At 44.1% G+C, this 21,176-nt stretch overlaps 1 protein-coding gene across 7 annotated transcripts in view; it reads right to left on the bottom strand.

Moving 5' to 3' along the window:
• LAMA2 (laminin subunit alpha 2) overlaps positions 1–21,176 on the bottom strand; it is a 3,430,794-nt gene that overhangs the window by 3,015,123 nt on the left and 394,495 nt on the right. For all 7 annotated transcript variants that reach the window (XM_078648920.1, XM_078648921.1, XM_078648915.1 and 4 more), the window contains exon 2: positions 1,818–1,988. In XM_078648920.1, the coding sequence (XP_078505046.1) occupies positions 1,818–1,988 (171 nt within the window). The remainder of the gene's footprint in view (positions 1–1,817; positions 1,989–21,176) is intronic.

The following is a 21,176-nucleotide window of genomic DNA, read 5'->3' as shown; positions in this document are numbered from 1 at the left end:
TCATCCTTCAGCTCCACGCTTTCAAAACATATATGATCGTGCTGGCCAAAATATTTAGATACCACCGCCTCAACATAATTTACTACACATACAACTCCCTACTCATCCTCTCACTCACCGACGACTACCAGAACCAACTTTCACAGTATTCCGAATGGACCTCAAGACCTGGCTGTTCGAATAGGCCTCCGGTACCTGCAAGCGCCTTGATACCCCATTAGTAATCAGCTGCACTTTATAAATCCTGATTGATGGATTAATGAACTGCTGAGACACCTATTCAATAGTATTAGCATGGAAAAGACAAAGGAGGAGTGTGCCCAGGGTCGCCTTTCTACTGTAAGGTAGATTTGCCTGTTGCCAGTGTGTGTTTGAAACTTACACCTGTGATCACTTATAAGAAAGGCTGGATGGTACTGTTAGATACTGAACATTGTGAGAAAGAAATAAGCCTTGGATATGATGTTTGAGAAGGTGGAAGGTCAGCAATCAGTATCACTCACTCAGATAGGTCTCACAGTAGCTGTATGAAGTATAGTCAGTGCCAACTCACTCAAATAGGATCGTGCATTCTACCATTATGAACACTAAAGAAAGATCGAAAGAGCATTGTAGTGGCTAAGCCCCCTGTATCAGTAACCTCAAGTAGACCTGCAGCACTAACCAACGTGTTGATTCTATGCAATGTCACAGGAGTTAACCAAAGTGGAGTGGTAACTCAGATGTCACTAATAAATTACCTATGAGAATTGATCTAACAACATTCAAGTGAAAAGCGCCATTTCCTATTTATGTGGTGTAATCTCCATTCTGCATTCTTAACTCTCTAAAAATATGTTGTCTTTTCATTTCGATGCATTTTTCACCTTAAAACAGAAGTATTTATCGATCTAAGAGTTGAGTGCTCCACTTCTGCAATCATCTTATGAAATGGAAGAACAAGCGTTGACATATCCGAGAAAAGATACGTGAACCAGTCACCTTTGGCTAAAACATGAGTACTCGCAAACATTTTCCCAAAAAGTTTGGTCTGTGATGTGATTAAGGCCGCATTGAAGCCAGCAGGGTGGCTGCCAAGGGTCTATGAGCGCCCATCTGCCTGCAGAAAGGCCACTCAGCCACCCACTGGGCCGCTGGCTGTATTCTGAAAATAGAGACACCGACCAAATCGGTCCCCCAGACTGCTAAAAAAAGCAGTCTCTTAAACGCACTCTGTTATTTTCTTTTTCATTCCTGCTGTCAACGTTTTGCTTTGTTTCTCTTCCCTTTCTTTCTCCCATTTCTACCTTTAACGTTCTTGCTTGCAGAGTCTGATGTTGCAAAGAATTAATATTTCTGCTGTATTCTGTTGGATGTTACGTTATTCTTATCCTATGGCCCCGTTATAATTAATGTATAAACTCGTAGTTCATTTAAACAACTGGATGTTTTTTTTCCCTCAGTGGGATAGTAGCAAGATTGGCAATTTAAGGGGTAACTGTACAACAATATTAATCATTTCCTAATCTCAAGTAAATATGTGACGTTGGAATATTAGTCAAGTGCTAATTTGAAAAAAAATAAGTTTTGCTTTAATGCTTCGTGGATACTTTTCTTTTAGATTGAGAAGTGTTTGTTAAACATTCCCATCAGCAAATTAAACAGTTCAGCATGACAAGGGGTGACCGACCGATTGAAAGCACATTTGCGGTTATGACGGATTCGCCATATCCAAATTCCTTCCAAGGATTCCTAGACAGGAAGAGTTCTAGACATAACAAGTAATGGCAAAAAATGCAAAAATGTAATTAAAAGTTAAGTGAAACAAGTACACATACCGTTTGCGTTGGAACTGCGCTGGTCACAGACGCGACACTGGGTATTTTTCACGGGCCGCCCGGGCACGTGCTCCACCAGCTTGCAGTACATCTGAGGCCCCTTCTCGCCACATGTCGCGTTGCTCGTGATGAGGGCATTGGTGGCCAGATTTAACACCGCCGGGAACAGGCCTGCAAAAAACACAAATGCAGATAATCAGAACGACGTATTCGAAAGCGTTTTTCTGCAATAATAAAGGAAGGAAACAAAAGGTTCTAAACTCAATCGATAAAAGCCAAATAGTTCAAATTTCTTTACAACATTTAATTGAAAACACAGATTCTTGACCTGTCTTTTAAAAGGTGCTGCTTCTCGATTGCAAAAAGACAATTGATGGATAGAATGCAGAACAATGTCATACATTCACCCAGGTACAGAGATCTGGACCTAAATCCATCGTTTTTTTTGCTCCCCATGCCATTCCAGTTTGGACCCAGCCATATGCAAATCAGTCTTGACCCTGCGCCCAATGGGAACAGTCCAGCCCGAACTGCCAGGCCAGGTCCTGCTTCTCGATTGCCTGTGTATATTCCACTCTCACAGGGGCATCTTAAGGACATTGGAGGCCCTGGGCAAAATGGATTTTATTGGCCCCTGTGCAGAACAACTTTGAATTTATGATCCAATTCCAGCTCTGTTATGCTCTCTTTGGCCTGGTCACTGACCGTGCACATTGATAGTGACCTGTGTCTTCAATATTGTAGAACAACAGCAGCTCACTAATATTACAGCAAATAATCTCTGTGAACCCACCCCCCCCAGCCTCCCATTTCTCATATGTGTTCATATGGGTGGCCCTGTTTTGATCAATTAGAAACGTTTTTATGGCTGTTGCTTGCAACATAAACACAGCATTTCTCTAATAAATGTCTGTAAGAAACTCTCACACATGAGCCACATTCAAAATAAATTAAAGGAATTTAAAACCCTGTTTAAGAATTATTCAAGATCATCAGGGCAAGACTCTCTCCAGAACACTGCTGTCTCTATCAGGGGCCCTCCCTGAAAGGCTGTGGCCCTGGGTCAGAGCCCACTTTGCCCATGCCTTAAAATGCCTCGTTACTCGTGTATGAAAATGGGATGTTTTTCAAATACAAATATGAGCTTGGTATTCACCGGGTGATGTAATATTACTCATCTATAAATCTCACTCTAGTGGTACGACGTATGCTTATGGATATCCGCAAACTTTTTGCTGGCCTATTCCCACCCTGTAAACGGAATGCGTTTTGCTTCAGAAGCAAAACGCTTTCATTTTCAGGGTGGGAATCCTCACCTAAGGTGGAGGAGTGTCGCCCCATTTACCTCAGAGCAGGAATAATAAAATGATAATAACGTAGTTATCATTTTATTTTTCGTACGTTCAGGGATGGTTTATGGTAGGGCGGGGCTGGTGGCACAGGAGGAGTGGTTTGTTCACACTAAGTGCACATGACTGCTTGGCCGGCCATCTGGGACTGGCCAGTCATGTGCATTAGCATGTTCCCCACCAGGCTGCATTACACAGACTGGTGGGGGACATGCATAGGCCCTGAGTGCCTGAGTGCCAAGTTCCAGGAATCAGACCCATCACAAAGCTGCATTGCAGTGGTGTGATTGGCTATGGGGAGCCTGGAAGCCCGGGTGCTTCCTGCTGCTTCCTGGCATTGGGTCGAAGCAACGGAGGAGAGACGGCGCCCAGCGGCTGCGAGGACAGAGGTAAGTGTTTTCTATTTTTCTATTTTGACGCCCCTCCCCGCCAACCCTGTTCCCTGCCAGCCGCTACAGCTGTTAGTGATAAGACTAACCCATCTCTGGGATCTGAATGGATTGAGAACACTGGTAAAATTAGTGTGGGTTTAGGGGAAATGGTTTCCTTTGGCAAAGCTTTAATTCTCAACGTCCCTTGTCCTCGACCAAGTCATGAACACCATGAGGTAGTATCCGATCACAGATAGCAAATAAAACAGGAAACGCTTCCTAACCCCACCCACCCTCCAGGTAAGGGCTATAATAGTACTAGCCACACCTCAGCACTTCCTATTTTGTTTCCAGTTTGTGACAGGAATGGGAAACGTAGAGGTAACTGCCAGGCTTTTGCCTCCATCTTACAGTTATGCCACCTGCTGGCTTTCTACGCCAGGTTTGGAGGGGTATCAGTGGCCTCCATAGGAGCAACTTGGTCAGGGCTCAATTATGGCCTCCTTTATCACCTGAGTACCAGCCAGGTGAGTTGTATGGGCTGCTGAGATTACAATGGGTGAATTTCAGTGGCTGACTGGTTAGGATCCTGGCCCGTTTGGGATCTGGCATGAGAGTAGGACCACCAAAATTCTACACTGGCCACCGAGATTGTATGCTATGTCTGGGCAGACGAACCCTCTGGGTTATTCCCCATTTCATGTGTTTGACGCGGAAGGCTTCGGCCATGTGGATTGGCATGCAGGACAGCCGAGTTCTATGAGTGAGGTTCGGCGGCCCCATGAAGTAGCTTGTATATGATGAGCCACTGGGGTACTAGGTTTGAGCTGTGAATGCTGATTTGTTGAGCCCGCATTCACTGGTATTAGCCCTGCTCTGCATTGAGCGGGGTCGGAGCGTGTTTGCCGTGGCCATGTGCTTGTCTCAGTCCTGCTCTGCCTGGAGCAGAGTAAGGGCTTGTTGCCGGGGCCATACACACATGTCTCCACCCTGCTCTGTCGCTCTGCCTTGATCCTTCTGCTCCATGTTAATTGAAGTCCTACCTTTCAGAGACAGTCCCTGTGGTTTCCATTGTGGCAGTCAGGTGGGGCGAACATCTATGGCAGAGGAGAATGTTCTTAAAGGTGGGGCACACAAGGAGAATGACACTTCTTTAAAAAAGACGTATGCTGGTTTACATTTGGCAATTTGTTCTGGAATCTATGGGGCTTATGTGGCTCAATCATTATTATCTGGCTTTAAGTCTTTGCTCACTATGATGCAGGGCGGTGGACAATGTATGGATTTGTTGGGAGCACTGGAAAGAAAAATTGATTTTCTTTCAGATATTGGATTTGACTCAGTTAGGCCTCTGCCTTGGCCTGTGGAGGATCCATTGCAGCCAGAAGCAACCTTTAATCGAAAGGGTGATGCACTGATGTGACTCAGAAGGGTATGGGTTTGAGGTTGCCATTTGTGATACCATGCTTGTGTACAAAAGACCTGAAAGACATGCTTCATAAAGTCTTTAAAGAGGGGAAGCATTTCTTTTCATTGAAACAGCTGCTGAATAAACATGCAATTTATTCCACTGCAAAGTCTTTTCGTCAACCTTCCCAGAGACAACAGTGTTCCGGAGCTGTCCAGAAATTCCATGTGAAAGGTTTCTACTGGAAGTTCCTGAAAAAGTTCCAACAAGATACGGGGACTGCTAATCAACGCTCCTGATTATGCCACCAATCGGAACCGCCTGGCGATGTACCAGAGGTTGGTGGAAGAATCAAGTACTTCCAGTGCAACCATACATCAGACAAAAGGATCGTGAGCATTCTGGAGAGTGTTTACTGGATCTAGTTTGTGGAACTTCCCCTAGTCGTCCGTACCTGTTCAAACGCCCCTTCCAAGGGATCCACTGAGAAGGAAGATCAGACGTTATTCGAACTCGTCTCCTGAAGAAAGCTATTCTTCCAGTTTCAAAAGAACAGAGAGGTCAAGGCATTTATTTCACTGTGTTCCTGGTCCCGAAGGTGAAGGGGGGGGAAGGGGGGGCAGGATTCTCATAAACCTCAAGACTCTGAATAAATATATGAGAAAAATACTCTTCAGAATGGAAATATTGCAACAGATCATTCCCTTGATCCAAGCAGGCTCTGTAGGCTCTGTGATGACCACGCTGGTTCTCATGGACACGTAAATCCATGTTCCCATGGCATCGGTGTTCCAGTGGTATCTGCTGTTGTCCCATATGGGGCAACATTGGCTATACTATGTTCTACCTTTCAGCCTGGGGTTATCGTCCAGGGTGTTCATGAAGGTGGTAGCACCATTGATTGCTCACATTAATCTGCAGGGAATAACTGTGTTCCCATATCTGGACAATTGGCTACTCAGGCCCCATCTGCCCCGGTTATGCATCATCATCTGGGATTGACTGTATATACCCTAAGGAGCCATGGTTTCTTGTAAATATTCTGAAGTGCAATCTTCCGCCCTCAACACAGTGGATTTATTGGTGCAGAATTTGATTCAATCCTGTGAAAAGTGTTTCTTCCTCAGTTCATAATTTACCCTGCGCTCCTCCGGGTCTAAGCTAGTTCGAACTCCCATGTTTAGGAAAACTAACTGGAGAGGCCGAAGTTTCTTTCACTGCGCCTCCAAAGCTTGGAACGAGCTTCCACTCTATCTCAGAAATGCCCCAGATCTTACTTCCTTTTGGAAGGGTTTGAAAACCTGGCTTTTCTCCAAATAATCAGTTCACTGTCTTCCCCAGGTAACTAGGACTCAGCGCCAGGACACCCCAGGGTAGCAGTGCGCTTTATAAGTTCTAATAACATAACATAACATAATTCAATGACTACAAAGTCTGCTGACATCACTGTTTTCATGGAAGACAATTACATTGTTGCAAAGAATGGAGCTGCAGGGTCATATGGCAGCCTCAGTCTTCATGGTAACTTCGGTCAAATTACACCTTTGGCCATTGCTGTTGTAAGTGCACAAGTTTGTGACATTTCCTATTCAGGATATGACCAAGGAGATTCTTATTTCTTTTGAGGTTGTGCACAGTCTGCAATGGTGGTTAAATGCTGCAAACTTTACAAAGGGAATGAGGATGCACCACTCTCCTCCAACGATGATTACAACAGACACCTGTGCCCTGGGTTGGGGGGCAAGTTGGGTCAGTGGTATGTTCAGGCTCGATGGGACTCATCGGAGGCCATGAGATCATCTAATTAGAAGGAAATGTCTGCTGTAGAGAGGGCGCTCAGAAACTTCGAGCCCCATCTATCCAATTGTAAGGTCCTGATCTGATCAGACAACACAGTGATATTGGCTTATGTCAACCATCAGGGCAGCACTCACAGTCAGTCGCTCAATCAGTGGCATGTGCTGTGGCAATTTGGGCAGAAAAGTCATATTCAGTAGTTGTCTGCTCAACACATATGGGGTATGGGCAGTGTGGTGGCAGATGCCTTGAGCCGCAGATTCCCCTCCTCTCAGGTTCTGAGGCTATACACCATAGTGTTTCACAGGATTTGCAAAAGGTTTGGATGTCCGTGGTGGATTTGTTTGCATCCCGAACCAATGTGCTCCTGCCACTGTTTTGCTTGAGGACTCCAAAAGTGGGGTCTTGGTGAGTAGATGACTTATCAATCCCATGGCTTCAACTGCTGCCGTATGCCTTCCCTCGTTTTCCCCTCATTTAGTCTTGGCTGCTGAAGATCCAAAGGGAGAGGGCATACGTGATGACGATCCTTCTGTACTGGCCAAGGTGATCATAGTTTTCGTCGTTGCATGGCAGCGTTTCCTCCCTTGAGTTCTGTCTCCACTGCACTTTTTCAGACCACAATGGGACATGTATTGCACACTTTGGATGTGAAACATGCTTTGACTGTGTATGTGGAAGTATCTGCTGTATTTTGGACTTCTGATAGTCGTTTAGTGACTTTTGCTGTTGCAGGACAGGGGAAAATTGCATCTAAACTGACTTTGGGTTGTTGGATTAAGGACACCATCACCATGGTTTATCAGGGCTCTGAGTTGCCTTGTCCTTCTAACATTCAAGTAAAATCCACTCATGGGGGTTCAGCTTCTTGGGCCACCTTTAACGGAGTGTCTTTGGCTGAGATCTGTCATGCTGGAACCTGGGCTTCTGAGCACACTTTCATTAGACATTTTCCTTTTAATTTTGCTCAATCCAATTGTTTGAATTTTGGGAGTGGTGTGTTGCAGGCAGTAGAGACTCCTGCTCCTCTCTGATCCAGTTTATAGCTTTAAATTTCACATGGGTGTGCTGTATATCGTGTGTCATTTGTTCTTGCAGGTTTTGATACTACAAAGGGCTTCATTTACAGTGTGCTTTGGTAAATGACTGGAATAAAGACGAGGAACATAGAGGTAATGCCCGTAATCCTCATAACTGTTAGCCCTACTCATTCATGATCCAGTCATAATTCTCATCCACCCTTCCGATATCAGGTCTTTGTGTTGCTTGGTATTTCAGGAAGTGCTAAGGTGTGACTAGTATTATTATAGCCCTTAGCTGGAGGGTGGGTGTGGTTAGCAAGTGTGTCCTGTTGTATTTCCTGTCTGTGATTGGATACAACTCAGGTTGTTTATGACGGGATCGGGAACGAGTAGGACTAAGAGTAATAAGGATTACCAGTAAGTAATCCGGGCATTCTTGGAGAAAAAATAGGAGCTTGTGTACATACAATGTCATTTCATGGACAAACGCCTTTGGAGGAGTGCAAAAAAAGAATTTACAAACTTTTGCAAGATCTCTCTTGGAACTCTGTGACAGTCACAGACTTTCAGCAGCGCTTCTGGAAATGCTTTCAAAACGCTGAAATTGGGAATTCTCTTATTTGAAGTAGTAAATTTGCTGTTGCAGGCTTCCTACATTTTTTGTGAATTGGGCACTCTATCCTATCTTCACAAGAAACACTTTTATTCTCCAGTTAAATCCATATTTCCATTCTCAATTCATTGATTTAAACTTGTTAGCAACTTTGCTCACTCATACTCGTGCATTCAAATAAATCTGCTCGCAGGGAATGCATATTGTAGGGCCGAAATGCCATAAGAAGGTTCACCACGTCATAAGGGTATCCTTTTATTGGTATTTAAAAAGGTTTCCTTAACCCATTGTCACACTGGACACGGTCAGAGGGCTGAATACATCTGTGACCAGGGCGGCACCGAGGAGGGAATATCTTCAACATTGGTGTGAGTGTAAAGGAAAGAGTTTTGCCCCAAGAAGACAAACTCCCTAAGAAGAAAACAAGCTTTCAATTTAAGTCGCACTACAGCAAACTTCATTGCTTGGAAAAATGCTTTAACATTTGCACAAAGTTTGAAAGCAAATTACATGGATGTTCCTATGAATCTATGACTTGCAGCACACCATGCACACTCCTGGTCTGGGAATTTTTTAAAAAGTAAAAACAAATGCTACAAACCAAATGTTAGGTGAAAATGTTCTCTTTTTTCTGTGACTCAGGCAGTGCTTAATTTGAGCGGGTGGTTCCCAGTGCTTGGCACCGGCACTTAATTGTCAACCCTAGCCCTTATGACAGTCTTCCACAAGTTGACGCTGTCTGGTTAATTTAGAGATGACCACAACATTTAATTATTAATTCAATATGCAATAAAAATGATATTACCTGCCGCACAAGCTTTTCTTATTGCTTTGGGGGCCTGAAATAGTCTGAATTTTCACACTTGTAGGAGTGTGATGGTTAGTAGTTGTGTTGTTACTGTCATTGGTAGCATAGTACGGGCAATGTGTGGTGCTAGCTGCAGTGACCTCCTGACGAGAGTGCTGTCACTTATTCCTTTACAAATTAAGCACTGGACTCTCAGGCCTATAGACGAAGGTTATTTGAACTTGTTTACGGATATGATCATCAACTTTATGCTTTAATTAATTAATTAATCAACTAGTTATTTAATTAATTGATCGTATGGTTTTCTGTAGCGCAAAGTACCAAAGAGAATCTGGGGGTTACACAATAGAAGTAATACCCAAAATGTACTTTTCATAAAAGAGAAAATGATAGACCAAATGCCCACCAGTTCTGTATGGCTGCAAGTGAGAAATTAATGCTCACAGCCTTCTTTATGCTAATTGGGCATTTACTACAATCATTACTTTATTGTAGCAGTATGACAGAACTGAAACTGAAACTAAAGCTGAATGTAAAAAAAAAATTGGCACGATATGGCGAATGGGGGAGTAGAGCTGTGCACTAAATGTAAAGCCCCAGCATCTGTTACTGTTTAAAGAGTTCGGAAGCGATGTCAATAATTTTCATTATGTTTTTTTCAAGTTAGCCCTTTGAAACTTTCCCATGGTGCTGCAACGTAACACTGAAATCTCAAATCACATGCAATTTCTTTCAAGAGATGGGAAACCGCATCAGAAAAACGCCGGAGACTCTAGAAAACATGACCCTGGAAAATGAAATCTTTAGTAAACAGAGAAGTTCTAAGATCTAAAATCCACCACAGAACAGTGTCAGACCTCTCATTGACTGTGGGATATTTATTTTAAGAACGCACACTAAGCATGCCTTTTGGGAACAAAGAGGTCCTTGGAAAGTGCAACTGCGTGTACTTTTTTCATAGTATGTTGCAGTTTAAGACACAATAATACAATAACTAATTTGATATTTTATTAAACTTTTTCTGACCTTTTGGAATATGACACAGACAGCATATTCCACCCACCAGAAAACAACATCAATCTTGATTAAAATGAAACCACATACATCAATCATTCATTCTTCAGAAGGAACTTGCAAACAGTTCAACTTCTCATTTCCAGCGTCCCGAACAATATTAAAAAAGAACAAGCATTTGTAATGAATTAGGTCTCGCATTTGCGAGAGTTTGAGCTATTCGCAATGTAAATTTCAATGCCTTTAATTTATGTGTAGGTTTTTAAAACAAATAAATGAACGGCAGTGTCATTTACAATGGCAATAACCTAAACTCTTGCAAATGCGAGACCTATTGCATTGCAAATGCTTGTTTTGGAAGGGTTAGAGTCAGGGGACAAGGTAGGTGGCGTTCGTCTACCTGTTCTTGATCCACTCGACCCACTAAGTTCCCTTCCTTGGCCTCTGTTTGCCTTGTAGCACCAGCTTCTAATTTCCTCCTGAGAAACCTTTAAACATTGGCTGCCTCTGGTATCTGGCGATGAGATGCAGAGGGTTGGCATGGGCCTGGGACTCCACCTCACGCCATGAAAACGTCGGGCCCCCTCTCGCCTCGGGCATAGAAAGCCAAGCTCACTGATGCCGGTCAAACCATTAGAATCCATGTACAATAAGTAGGACTGGCCCATGGAAGCTGGGGTCAAGAGTGCAGTCTAACTCTCAGCCACCAGAAGCATATGCCCTTAATGCTGGACTGGCCTATTGAAGCAATAGTCGCTGCTACAATCCGTGCCACTTGAGTCTGTGTGCACGACGTTGGACTGGACCGGCCATTGGAAGCCTTGGTCATGGATGCAGTTCGAGACACCCGAGCCTATGTCCACGTGGATGTCATGTGATTTCCTCAGCGCGTGGCTACTCCGAGGGGAGCCCCAGCACTTAGCAGAAAGATGGCAGGCCTGGAGTGTACAGGAATACAGTCAAAGCCATTTGTATCCATGTGCACGAGGTCATTGGGAGTCATGTGCATGAGGGTAACCTAAATCATGTGCCCAAGGTTAGCATGATGACCATTGGAAGATGTGCATGGATACAATCCAAGCCTGTGAAGTTAGGCCAGCTTTACCCTGGAACATAAAGAAATATTGACTTCACGCAGGCCGACTATGACGAGCCATGTGCACGAGAAGCTGGGCCGGCCCCGTGGACGCATGCGCAGAAGGACAGGCAAGGACAAGTGAATCCATGCACATCAAGGCATTTCACTCATACTGATCTATGATCCAGTCCTCATGAGAACACATAGGGGATATTATTGCATTTTCAGCATAGTTTGTTTTTACGGCAAGCGGAGGAAACAGCAGTACTGTAAATATATGTATAATTGCTTCCTCATGCTGCACAACAAACTAGCACCCGTCACGTGACCCCGTCAGCCACTCCCGGCTTTTAACAAACAGTCTCCTGGGCTTGCAGTTTTCCATTCACATGCAAAGTTCTGCTGACTAGTGACTACACAGCCTGAGGTCACAGCTGCAGGAGGTTCCACGTGACCTGGGGGGCGTGCAGTAGCTGTGCACAGTCCCTGCCGATGTTTGTACATTGAACTAATTAGGCCGTCGGCAGGTTACTGCGCTTGGATTTCTTGGGGTGCTGGCTTGGGTGATGGGCGCCAGGTACTCACCTCTTCCTCAACTGGTGTACAGCTTAAAATGCAGTAACTTAGTCCTGCACCCCTGTACTTTGAATGGGTGAGTACAGCCCTTTTCATCAGCATTCAATATTTATCTAAAAGTTTTAGCAGGGGAGTACTGGCTCACATGGCCGGGTTTGAGCATGGAGAGGTGGGCCAAGGCCCCGGGCACCGATATTCGTCGAGCGCAGCAGGGAGCCTCCTGACTTCATGTTATGCAAACAGCAGCTCATCCAATGGTCTCAATTGGGTGCCTTTAAAGACTTTGTAATCAGCCCTTAAGGTACTTCCTCGTAATTGTTCGCTCCCCATCAACCCCCTGCCCTCCTCCCATCTTCCTCACACCTCCTGCCGTCACACCCCAACGACCCACACCTGCTCACATAACAAACGCCAATTTTTCCTTCACCCAGGGCTCTGTCCCGGTCAATCCTATTTACGGCCGGCCCTGTTGGCTCAGTAACACACAGGTTCTCTGGGATAATGTGCACCTGTACTCCCATGTTTCCCTCATAAAATGCATTACAGGAGGGAAGTGGTTTCAAGGGGCAAGAAAACACAAATGAACAGGAACTAAGAAGCGCCTACTGATCTGGGGCTAGAATCTCCCAGCTGATTCAGGAGTGACAGTTAACCAGTAAAGCAGCTTTACAGGGCAGGTGAGTAGCTCTAGGTCACCATTCCTGGCTTTGTGAGCAAATTTTCTTTTGTCTTAGGGATTGTAGTTTTCTGGTGCCCACGTTGTTTGTACGTGCCTACAATTCCCAGCATGCAAAGAGGAGTGGAAATCTGATTGAAATCCAGAGCTTGCTGAAAGTGTCGCACATCACACTAGGTAGCCTACCAGCCTTAAGTCAAGAGGTCAGTCCAGCACTGATACCTGTTTTTGAACAAACATTCACGCAGACGGCAGGAACTCGGTGGCTTCGGACTCCGCATTCCATGTGCTAGCGGTGGAGCCTGGAAATGATTTAGGATTCGGCCCAGAATAGCAGAGAGTGTTATTTTCTTATTTCAGCGGATCATCATACAATGTGGCTGCATTCCTGGAACAAGCACGGCCAAAGCGGACGCGCATGCACATCTCCTGTCTCGTCGGGCACGCATTGTGCTGAAAGTGCTGCCTCGCGAGGTGGGAGCTTGTGAGGGAGAGGAGACACCATGCGCGCGCACATGGTTTGTCGCCCTTTGCTCACCAAAGCCACAACAATAGAGTTTTGTCAAACGAAGCATCGCATGTGCTGCATTCGCTAGGCGAGACCTAAAGATAATGAATGGAGGTGCTTGATACAATACTTCGTGAGCATTGTCATTTCCACTGCCTTAACATTCCATTCCAATACATTTAGCTCATCTATGACGTTAGAGAAGGGGGGACCCCATGGAAATGAATCGGTGCCTATCCACAAAAGGGTGCCAGCTTGAACTGTGAAGAAACATCCATGTGAAACAAACACAAGAAAACTCAGGCACTTTCTGTGGTGATGAAGGCAAAGAGGTAAAGTGTAGCTTGTGATCGGTTCTAAAGGAAGGGGAGTCCAAGTACTGGCATTTCCGTGCCATTTTAAGGGCCTCAAACGTTCTATATGGATATGCTTGAGTAATTGTTCTTAACCATTTGGAATCCATACGTTTTTAGATAGATAGCCCCTTTACGAAAGAAAATCAACTGCATTCAAAACCAGTCTTGGCCTGATATAACTTAGTCCCTTAAATAAACCAATATAATGTATTTTAATATATTCTTTCAATGTCTAGATCAGTGGTTCTTAACTTGTGGTCCTGGGTCCCTGGGTTCCGTGAGGGCTTCTCAGGGTCCCGCGACTGCTTAGAAAAGGAATTAACATTAAAAGAATAATTCAGTGCATATGAATAATAGGACAAAATGTAAAGAATGTGTTTAAAACGTTATGTAAATGTGAATCAATTTCAAAATGGACACAAAAAATTACCTTAGTATACTCAGATTAATTTAAGGGAGAAGTGCAAGTGCATCAAACAGAATATAACATAGACGGTGCTCTGCCTCAATTGAATTCAGAAAAGCTCTAACCATCCAAAATGTCATCATTTGTATATTTATTTTAAGCATGCTTTCACATTTTTGTGTAATATTTTGCAGCTCTAATTAATAAAATTGCTTGGATCAGGGTTCCCAGTTTTCAAAATTGACTCATTAGGGTCATAGTAATGACTAAGAGGGGGTCCAAGAAGTCAAAAGTTAAGAACCTCTAGTCTAGATCACAAAATCTGACATAATTCTATCTGATTTTGCCATCAAGTAATCATGTTGCACCTAAAATAAATCCCAGTGTATTTACTTTTTTTCTTATGCAGCAACATGTCACACTAAATGGACAGTTAAGAGAGGCCTGGGGCAAATTTATCAAGAATTTTCACCACCACAAGGTCACTCAAACAAGCAAAAAGCCTTAATAGGGTATCTACTTTCCTGCACAAAACTTCTTTAGCGCTGGAAAACTGTTCTCTTTCAGTGCAGAAAAATCTTTGCACTGCTTTATTCCACTTTTTGTCAAAGGGGTATTACATGGGTGGTTCCTGGGCATTTCAGTGCAAGCACCTGTGCTTTTTGATGCAAAGTCTTCTCTACTAAAATGGTCAGACTGAGCTATGTTTAAAAAAATAGTACAAAAGGGGGGTGGTGATGGACGGACCATCTGAACCAATCAAACACTCACACCCAGTCAAAAGATCTGGGTTTGATCCATCACCGTTCTTTAGCCCACTCTGCCACCCCAGTTCAGACATGGCTATGTGCAAATCAGTCTGACCCTGTGCCTCATGGGAACAGTCTAGCCCGAACTGCCAAGCCATGTCTTCCCTGGACCGGAAACAAGCTTCCGAGGACCGGTATCTGGCATTACATCCGTCTTCAGCCCGGCTTGCTGGAATCCAGTGGCAAAGTGAGCAAGGGACTCACGTCTGAGCATACCTTGCCACACTTATGGCGGCCAAAAGCAGTACAAAAGGGGGTGGTGATGGACGGAGCATCTGAACCAATCAAACACTCACACCCAGTCAAAAGATCTGGGTTTGATCCATCACCGTTCTTTAGCCCACTCTGCCACCCCAGTTCAGACATGGCTATATGCAAATCAGTCTGATACTGTGCCTCATGGGAACAGTCCAGCCCGAACTGCCAAAAATAGCACTCCATCGATGGAGGGGCAAAGTTGGAGAAATATATTTATTTCTCCAAACAGTTCACATTTTGTGTGTAGCCTGCACTGTACTGCATACATACAGGGGTATATACACAAGAACGTGTGATAACTACCGCAAGAGTAGCGTAACGCAACTTTCAACATCTCAGCCTATCATGGGAAAATAACCCCATGTCAACGTGGAATTCACAACAAGGTGGTAGCATGCAATAGACACCACATAACGTGGCAAATGTCTGCGTGAAAATCAACGCCACGCCACAAAAATATGATATGCGAATGCAAAAAAACATGTGATGAGAACAAACACGGCACGAAAACTAGCGAAAACCAGCCACAGTCCTGCAAATCCCACGTGTCTGGCGGGACAATGCACCACAAAAAGCCCGGAAAAAAATACACCATAAACAAGCCAAACCATGTAACAACATGGATGCACCCTGACCCAGCGCAGACGCCAACTCGAACCCCACAACCCCCACAGACTACCAGCAAGGAACAACGGGGTCGGGGAAGGCCAAGGAGAAGAGGGAGAGGAAGACTGGGTGCAGTCTGCAGGAAAACAATACCAGCGTCATGGAGGTGACAGGACACTACCACCAACTGACCCACAAGCAGACCACCTGGAATGCAGTAGGAGTGACATGGTCTGGTGTTGTGTCTGTGAGGCAGGTGCGTTTCCTGGGGGGGCCACTGTCTTTGTCTGTGCTGCCTCTGTGGTGGTCCAGGGGGGTGTGCCGGGTGGGTGTAGTGGCCCTCTTGGGTGTCTGTGCTGCATGTTCAGTTGCTCCGTGGCATCTGTTGCCCTTCTGATGATGCCCTAGGCAGGGCTCCCTGTTGTGGTGCAGGCTGCCGTCTGACTTTACACTAGGTCAGAGCAGGTGTAAAATTCCTGCTGCTGACGCGCGTTGTCGTGTATTTTGTGTTCTTATTGCCGACTGTCTGGCAGTTGTGAATGTTGAGGTGTGGTGTGTTGCGGGTTTTGACATGGGTACGCCTACTCTGCATCTCATTAGCGATAGTTGTGGGGGTCCTCTGTGGTGAGGTTTTTGCGGCTGCTATCACAGGAAAACTAGTGCTGTGGGCTGTTAGCACCTACTTGTGAATGGTGGGGTAAATCTATCACGACTTTGGCTGTGATAAAGTGCCATTAATTCGGTGGTAGCTCCTTGTGAATATGCCATATAGTGCGTGAAGTGCTTACAAAATTGTCCTGCATACATTTGTGTATGGGAAGGCTATATCAAGTACAACACTTGTGCTAGAGATCATATACTCCATTTTGCATCACAGTGCAAAGGTGTGTGGATGGCGCAAGACAGCCTGTTTGTGCGCCAGACCAAGGGAAGAGAGTAGAAACAAAACAAATGTAGTAAATATGGCTCCGGGCTGTTCCCTCACCCTTCGGAAGCAGCACAGAAAATTTGGTTTCTGCGCTGCTTTGTGCTTTATTTTAGTAACTCTGCCTCTTGTTCTGTTATTTGTTGCCACAAAACATACCAAGACATGAGTCCAAGAAGTGGTGTTTAATGGTATGACATAGACACGAAATGTAAGTTGAAAAGAATACTCCACAATGTTGCTTTAAAACCTATCTAGTCAGCTGAATTCAGCATTCATCCTAAAAACTGGCTCTGAAGAACCATTTTCCATAAAGAAAAAAATGTGTTGTTAAACACTGTTACTGTTTTATTTATTGTTAAAAAGCTGTAATAGTATGTTAATTGTGAATAGGTAAAAAAAAGATGCAAATAACAACCATTTGACAAAGAGAAACAAATCTTCAACTCCTCCTTCATAAAGTAAAACCCCCTCCCACTTTCATACAATAGTGAATTAGATCTCGAATCAGGGAGAAAAAGATTAGAAATAATCTTCAGTCCGAAATTAAGCAGAAGGATAGATTTAATCAGCAGTCAGTACCTCCATCAATGTCAATTCTTCCCAAAAATCATTTGCAGCATTTTTCTTTTATTTACTAAAATAATGATTTCCACAGAAACATTTCAAATTATACACTTATCAAGATAAATTCAAACAATAAAATACAATTAGAAATGAAGGAAAGATTTAAACTTGTTTTACAATTAATAAGTCAGGTCAAAATAGTAGTGACAGTGCGCCTGATAGGGTATTAACGTTATGCATTGTAAAAATCGGTTTTGAATAAAAAGTTTGGAACCAGGAAGAAACCAGGACAAAACCAGGATAAAAATGTACTCAACAGTCGTGTATCACAGAGTAACATTGGTACCAGAAAACCAGATCTTATCAATTTATAGAAGATTTCCTGATTTCAATTTCATAAATAGTCTTCTAACTTAGGGTTCTAATTTCATTCTTGAATAGAAGTGGGTTTGCCAAGTTAAGCATTAAGCAAGATCTGCTTGAAAACCTTTACTCCTGGATACATTCTTTAACCAAAATGTCATACTAGCCAAGGATGGCTGACTTTAGATGTCTGTTTTTGTTATTCCCAGGGCCTCAATAGAACAGGAAAGTTATCCAGAAAATGAATCCTTCAAATCCTCCTCCTATAATAATTTATGCCAAAGAACGCTTTCTAATACAAATGATGGGGTCTTACTCAGATGGAAGAAATAATGAACCAGCTGGAAAACCGCACAATAGTTCATTAAAGTTAGTTGAAACCCCAATCTGAGGCACTGCACATGTGGAATGCCGTATTATTGCCCCAAGGTAAAACCACCAAAGTAGAGATTCTACCTTGACAATTTTAAAAATGGAAATCAAAGATTGCCACAACTCCGAGGTCCCATCTGGCTCTCAGAATTCCAGGGGACCCATCATGCACTTACTCTTCCTTTTGGAGACAGAGAACAGGCAATATATTTAAGACAGGCATTTAGCCACAGTGAGGATGTTTTGTATGCGAACTGGTAAGGAGTGGCTTGGCTGACTTTGGACAATCTCTGGCTAAATCTAGTGAGAACACCCCTTGTAACACATATGCAGCAACCTTGTGATTGGTAAAACGTCCAAGCCTGAAAGAGGAACGAACATTTAACTCCAAAACAACAGCATTAGCTAAAGATATCAGTTAGACAAAGAATAATTCTAGGAGTTCAAAGGAAAAGCCTTGTATGAATAAGAACATTGCATGTAATAATTCTTTGATGAGAAATTACTGAAGTGTACTTTTTCAATACTGATGAATATTAGTCTTTTAGTATAAAGATCCTTGGCTCTCAGATCTCCAACTGGTCTGGTAATCATTGAACTAGCTTACCTAGAATCCTGACACATGAAGAAAACATAGATATCTGTTTATAGGTCTCATCTAGCGCTGCTGCGCACATGCGCAGCACGCTCGGCGAGGTTTTTTGCTAATGAGGAGTTTGACAAAAGGGCTTTAAGCGCCGCCCCTCAATTCCATTGACTGGCGTCACCCTTTATGCTAAACCGGGGCCAGCCATTGGAAATGAGCTATCTATGTTGCCTTCCTTTGGATTTTTGTGCCGGTCCACTTGGACTGACTCGTCTGCTTTCCTTCTGTCGTAAGCGATTACTTATCTTTATGGGGCCTTGTACTTAAACACATGGCCCCATAAAGACAAGAGATCGCACGCGGTAAGGATTCGTTCTCCTTCTGTCTGCACCTTCACTTTCTTTGTTGGGAACCATGGCCAGTGCTTGTAATATTCGGCCGCCGGAGGCGTGGAGGACCTGCGCCTGGCCTCGGTGTGCCCCCGCTGTGTGCAATTAAAGCAAGTGCCAGCCTTGACAGGAGCCTGAGTGGACTTAGCGGATTTCATTGTCCGTGGCCGGAGCCTCCATGCAACGGTACTTAGCCAAGTTCGATACTCTCTCTGTCTCTCACGCCTGGCCCTGCCCTCCCTTGCATCATCCTACCGCTCGCTTTACACGTGTTTGTGTGTATATTTAAAACTCTGCTGTGCGGCAGGCCACACTTACATATGAGCCTCTCTGCACAGTATTACTTGTGCAGCAGGTGGTGCTGTAAATCAACGCTCTTTCCACCCATCCCACACTACGCCCCCTGACACTGAAACCATTAATCTGGCATTCCTCAATCTAGCCGTTTACCGGAAGCGGAGCAGCAGCCCGGCACGATCTGTGAAGCAGTAACTTTGGGTTTCATTAGTTCAGGTTCACAAAACAGGAAGTATACCCATTCGTAACTCCCGCCGTCGCTCTAGCAGCAGGCTGTGCGTTGCAAGCCTCGTTTAAGATTTCACAGGCAAGCATAGAAATTGGGAGCTACAATGGCGAATCATCTGTTTAATGGCAAATATTCAGCCATATTGAGTGAGTATACAACACCTTTCCCGGAGAAAAATACCACCAATCTATTTATGCTTTAATATTCTACAAAGGTCCTGAGCACATTCCTAAGTAGAACTTTATATATAATCTTCTGTACTCGCAGAAAGCTGTCCAGGTGGAACAGGAGCAACCTTCCTTCCAACTGTAGCTGAAGCAGTAATGCCTCTTCCTCCGGGTTGGTGCAAGGAGTTATTTCGCCCTGGGCAATGTTGAGAACAAAAATGGCACCCATAGCCCATACATTTATTAAACTCCCTCCCTTGGCCCCTTATTCGCACTGCCTCCACCTAATGCGCTCCTCAGCAGTAGGCAGCCTGCTCAGCTGATGCCCAAGTCTGTCGTGATAAGCACTGTGCAGCAGAGGAAGGGTGTTGACATAGACCTAAACGTCTGCGTCGCCTGTTGCGAAAGTGCCATCAACACATCCCAAGACATCAGCTGAGAGCTTTGTTTGCCCTTGTTTATGTAACACAGCAAAGCGGCAGTGTGCTCTCCTATGTTTGTGGAGATGGAAGGCGGTAGGTCAGCTCAGTGAGCCAGGAGTGGCCTCCCTAACCTGGCTTTCCACAGAGCGTTGTAAACAAGCATTAAAAATGCAATAGGTCTCTCCTTTCATTAAGTTAAAGCCATTTGCTTTGCTATACAATACCATTAGCAAAGGAAATGTCTTTAACTTAATCAAAGGCAAGACCTATTTCATTTTCAATGCTTGTTAGAATTTGCGCTTGGGTAATTATAAGTGCTGTGATATAGCATTCATCTTTACAACCTCCTCATGGGCGGGGTTTTACCTGTGAACTCCTCTGTTCCAGATCTCCATCCTAAATGTACCTTCTGTAACTCCAGTCACTTTATCTGGTCAATGATCCTCCATTCAATAGACGATGTCGAAACTGACAGAAGTTGAACTTCTGCAGAATACTTTTCTTTGGATTATGAAGTCCCTGAAAAACTGTAGTGTAGTTCCTATTTTCCCAATAGGCTCTGCGCATTGGAATAGTACCTACAGCAGTAAAGGCCTAGGCCAGACGTTAACTAGGTCTACTACTGTCGATACTAGACTTAATTTTTGGGTTTGCCAGCTAAGCTCAGAGTTCGCTAGAAACTTTCTCGAATGTTCAAGGAAGGATTAACTCCCCTGATTAGACAAGAAGGGATTTAGTTTCTGACAACCATAGAACATGACAACTTTGCTCTCCCCTAATCAAGAGTCAATCTCAAGAGTCGTGTGAGCACAAGGCAATTATTTTACTCAGTCAGTACGTGCATTCTTAGTCTCATCAGAATGTAGAGAAAAGGAAGAGACGGGCGTGTTCAATAAAAGATGTTATTTATTGATCAGTCTCTTTTCTCGTACAAGAGAAATGGATCGATATTATTGCAATACTTATTGTTAAGTAAAGTGCATACATTAGAAGCAATAGTATAAAATAATACTGTAAAAACATTGATATGGTTTCTGAGCCATATGATGTTTAAAATGATTAAAATATATTTACATACACATATACATTTGACTAAACGTACTCAACTGGTGTTTCTAAATACGCCTACCCCGTGTACCTGACCTAAGTCTAATGCGTGGGCGGGAATAGAAAGTTACAGTTTAAGTTAAGTTTGTTTTTGCCAAGTGAATAACTAAAGAATTCTCTGTGAGGGGTTATTCAGTTCTGTACCTGGAATTTAGGATGAATGAGGAATGGTATCTCTTTCTCTGCTCTCGATATTCCAGGCTGCCTGCGAGGGCTACCCGGAAGCGCCGGTGCTGGGTCTCTCGGCTTGAGATAGCAGCGCGTCTCTCAGCGCGTCAGG

The sequence above is a fragment of the Lissotriton helveticus genome, chromosome 6 (genome assembly GCF_964261635.1).
Source record: "Lissotriton helveticus chromosome 6, aLisHel1.1, whole genome shotgun sequence".
Taxonomy (NCBI): Eukaryota; Metazoa; Chordata; class Amphibia; order Caudata; family Salamandridae; genus Lissotriton; species Lissotriton helveticus.
The sequence above is the reverse complement of the archived record's forward strand: the minus strand, read 5'-3'. Positions and strand labels throughout refer to the sequence as shown.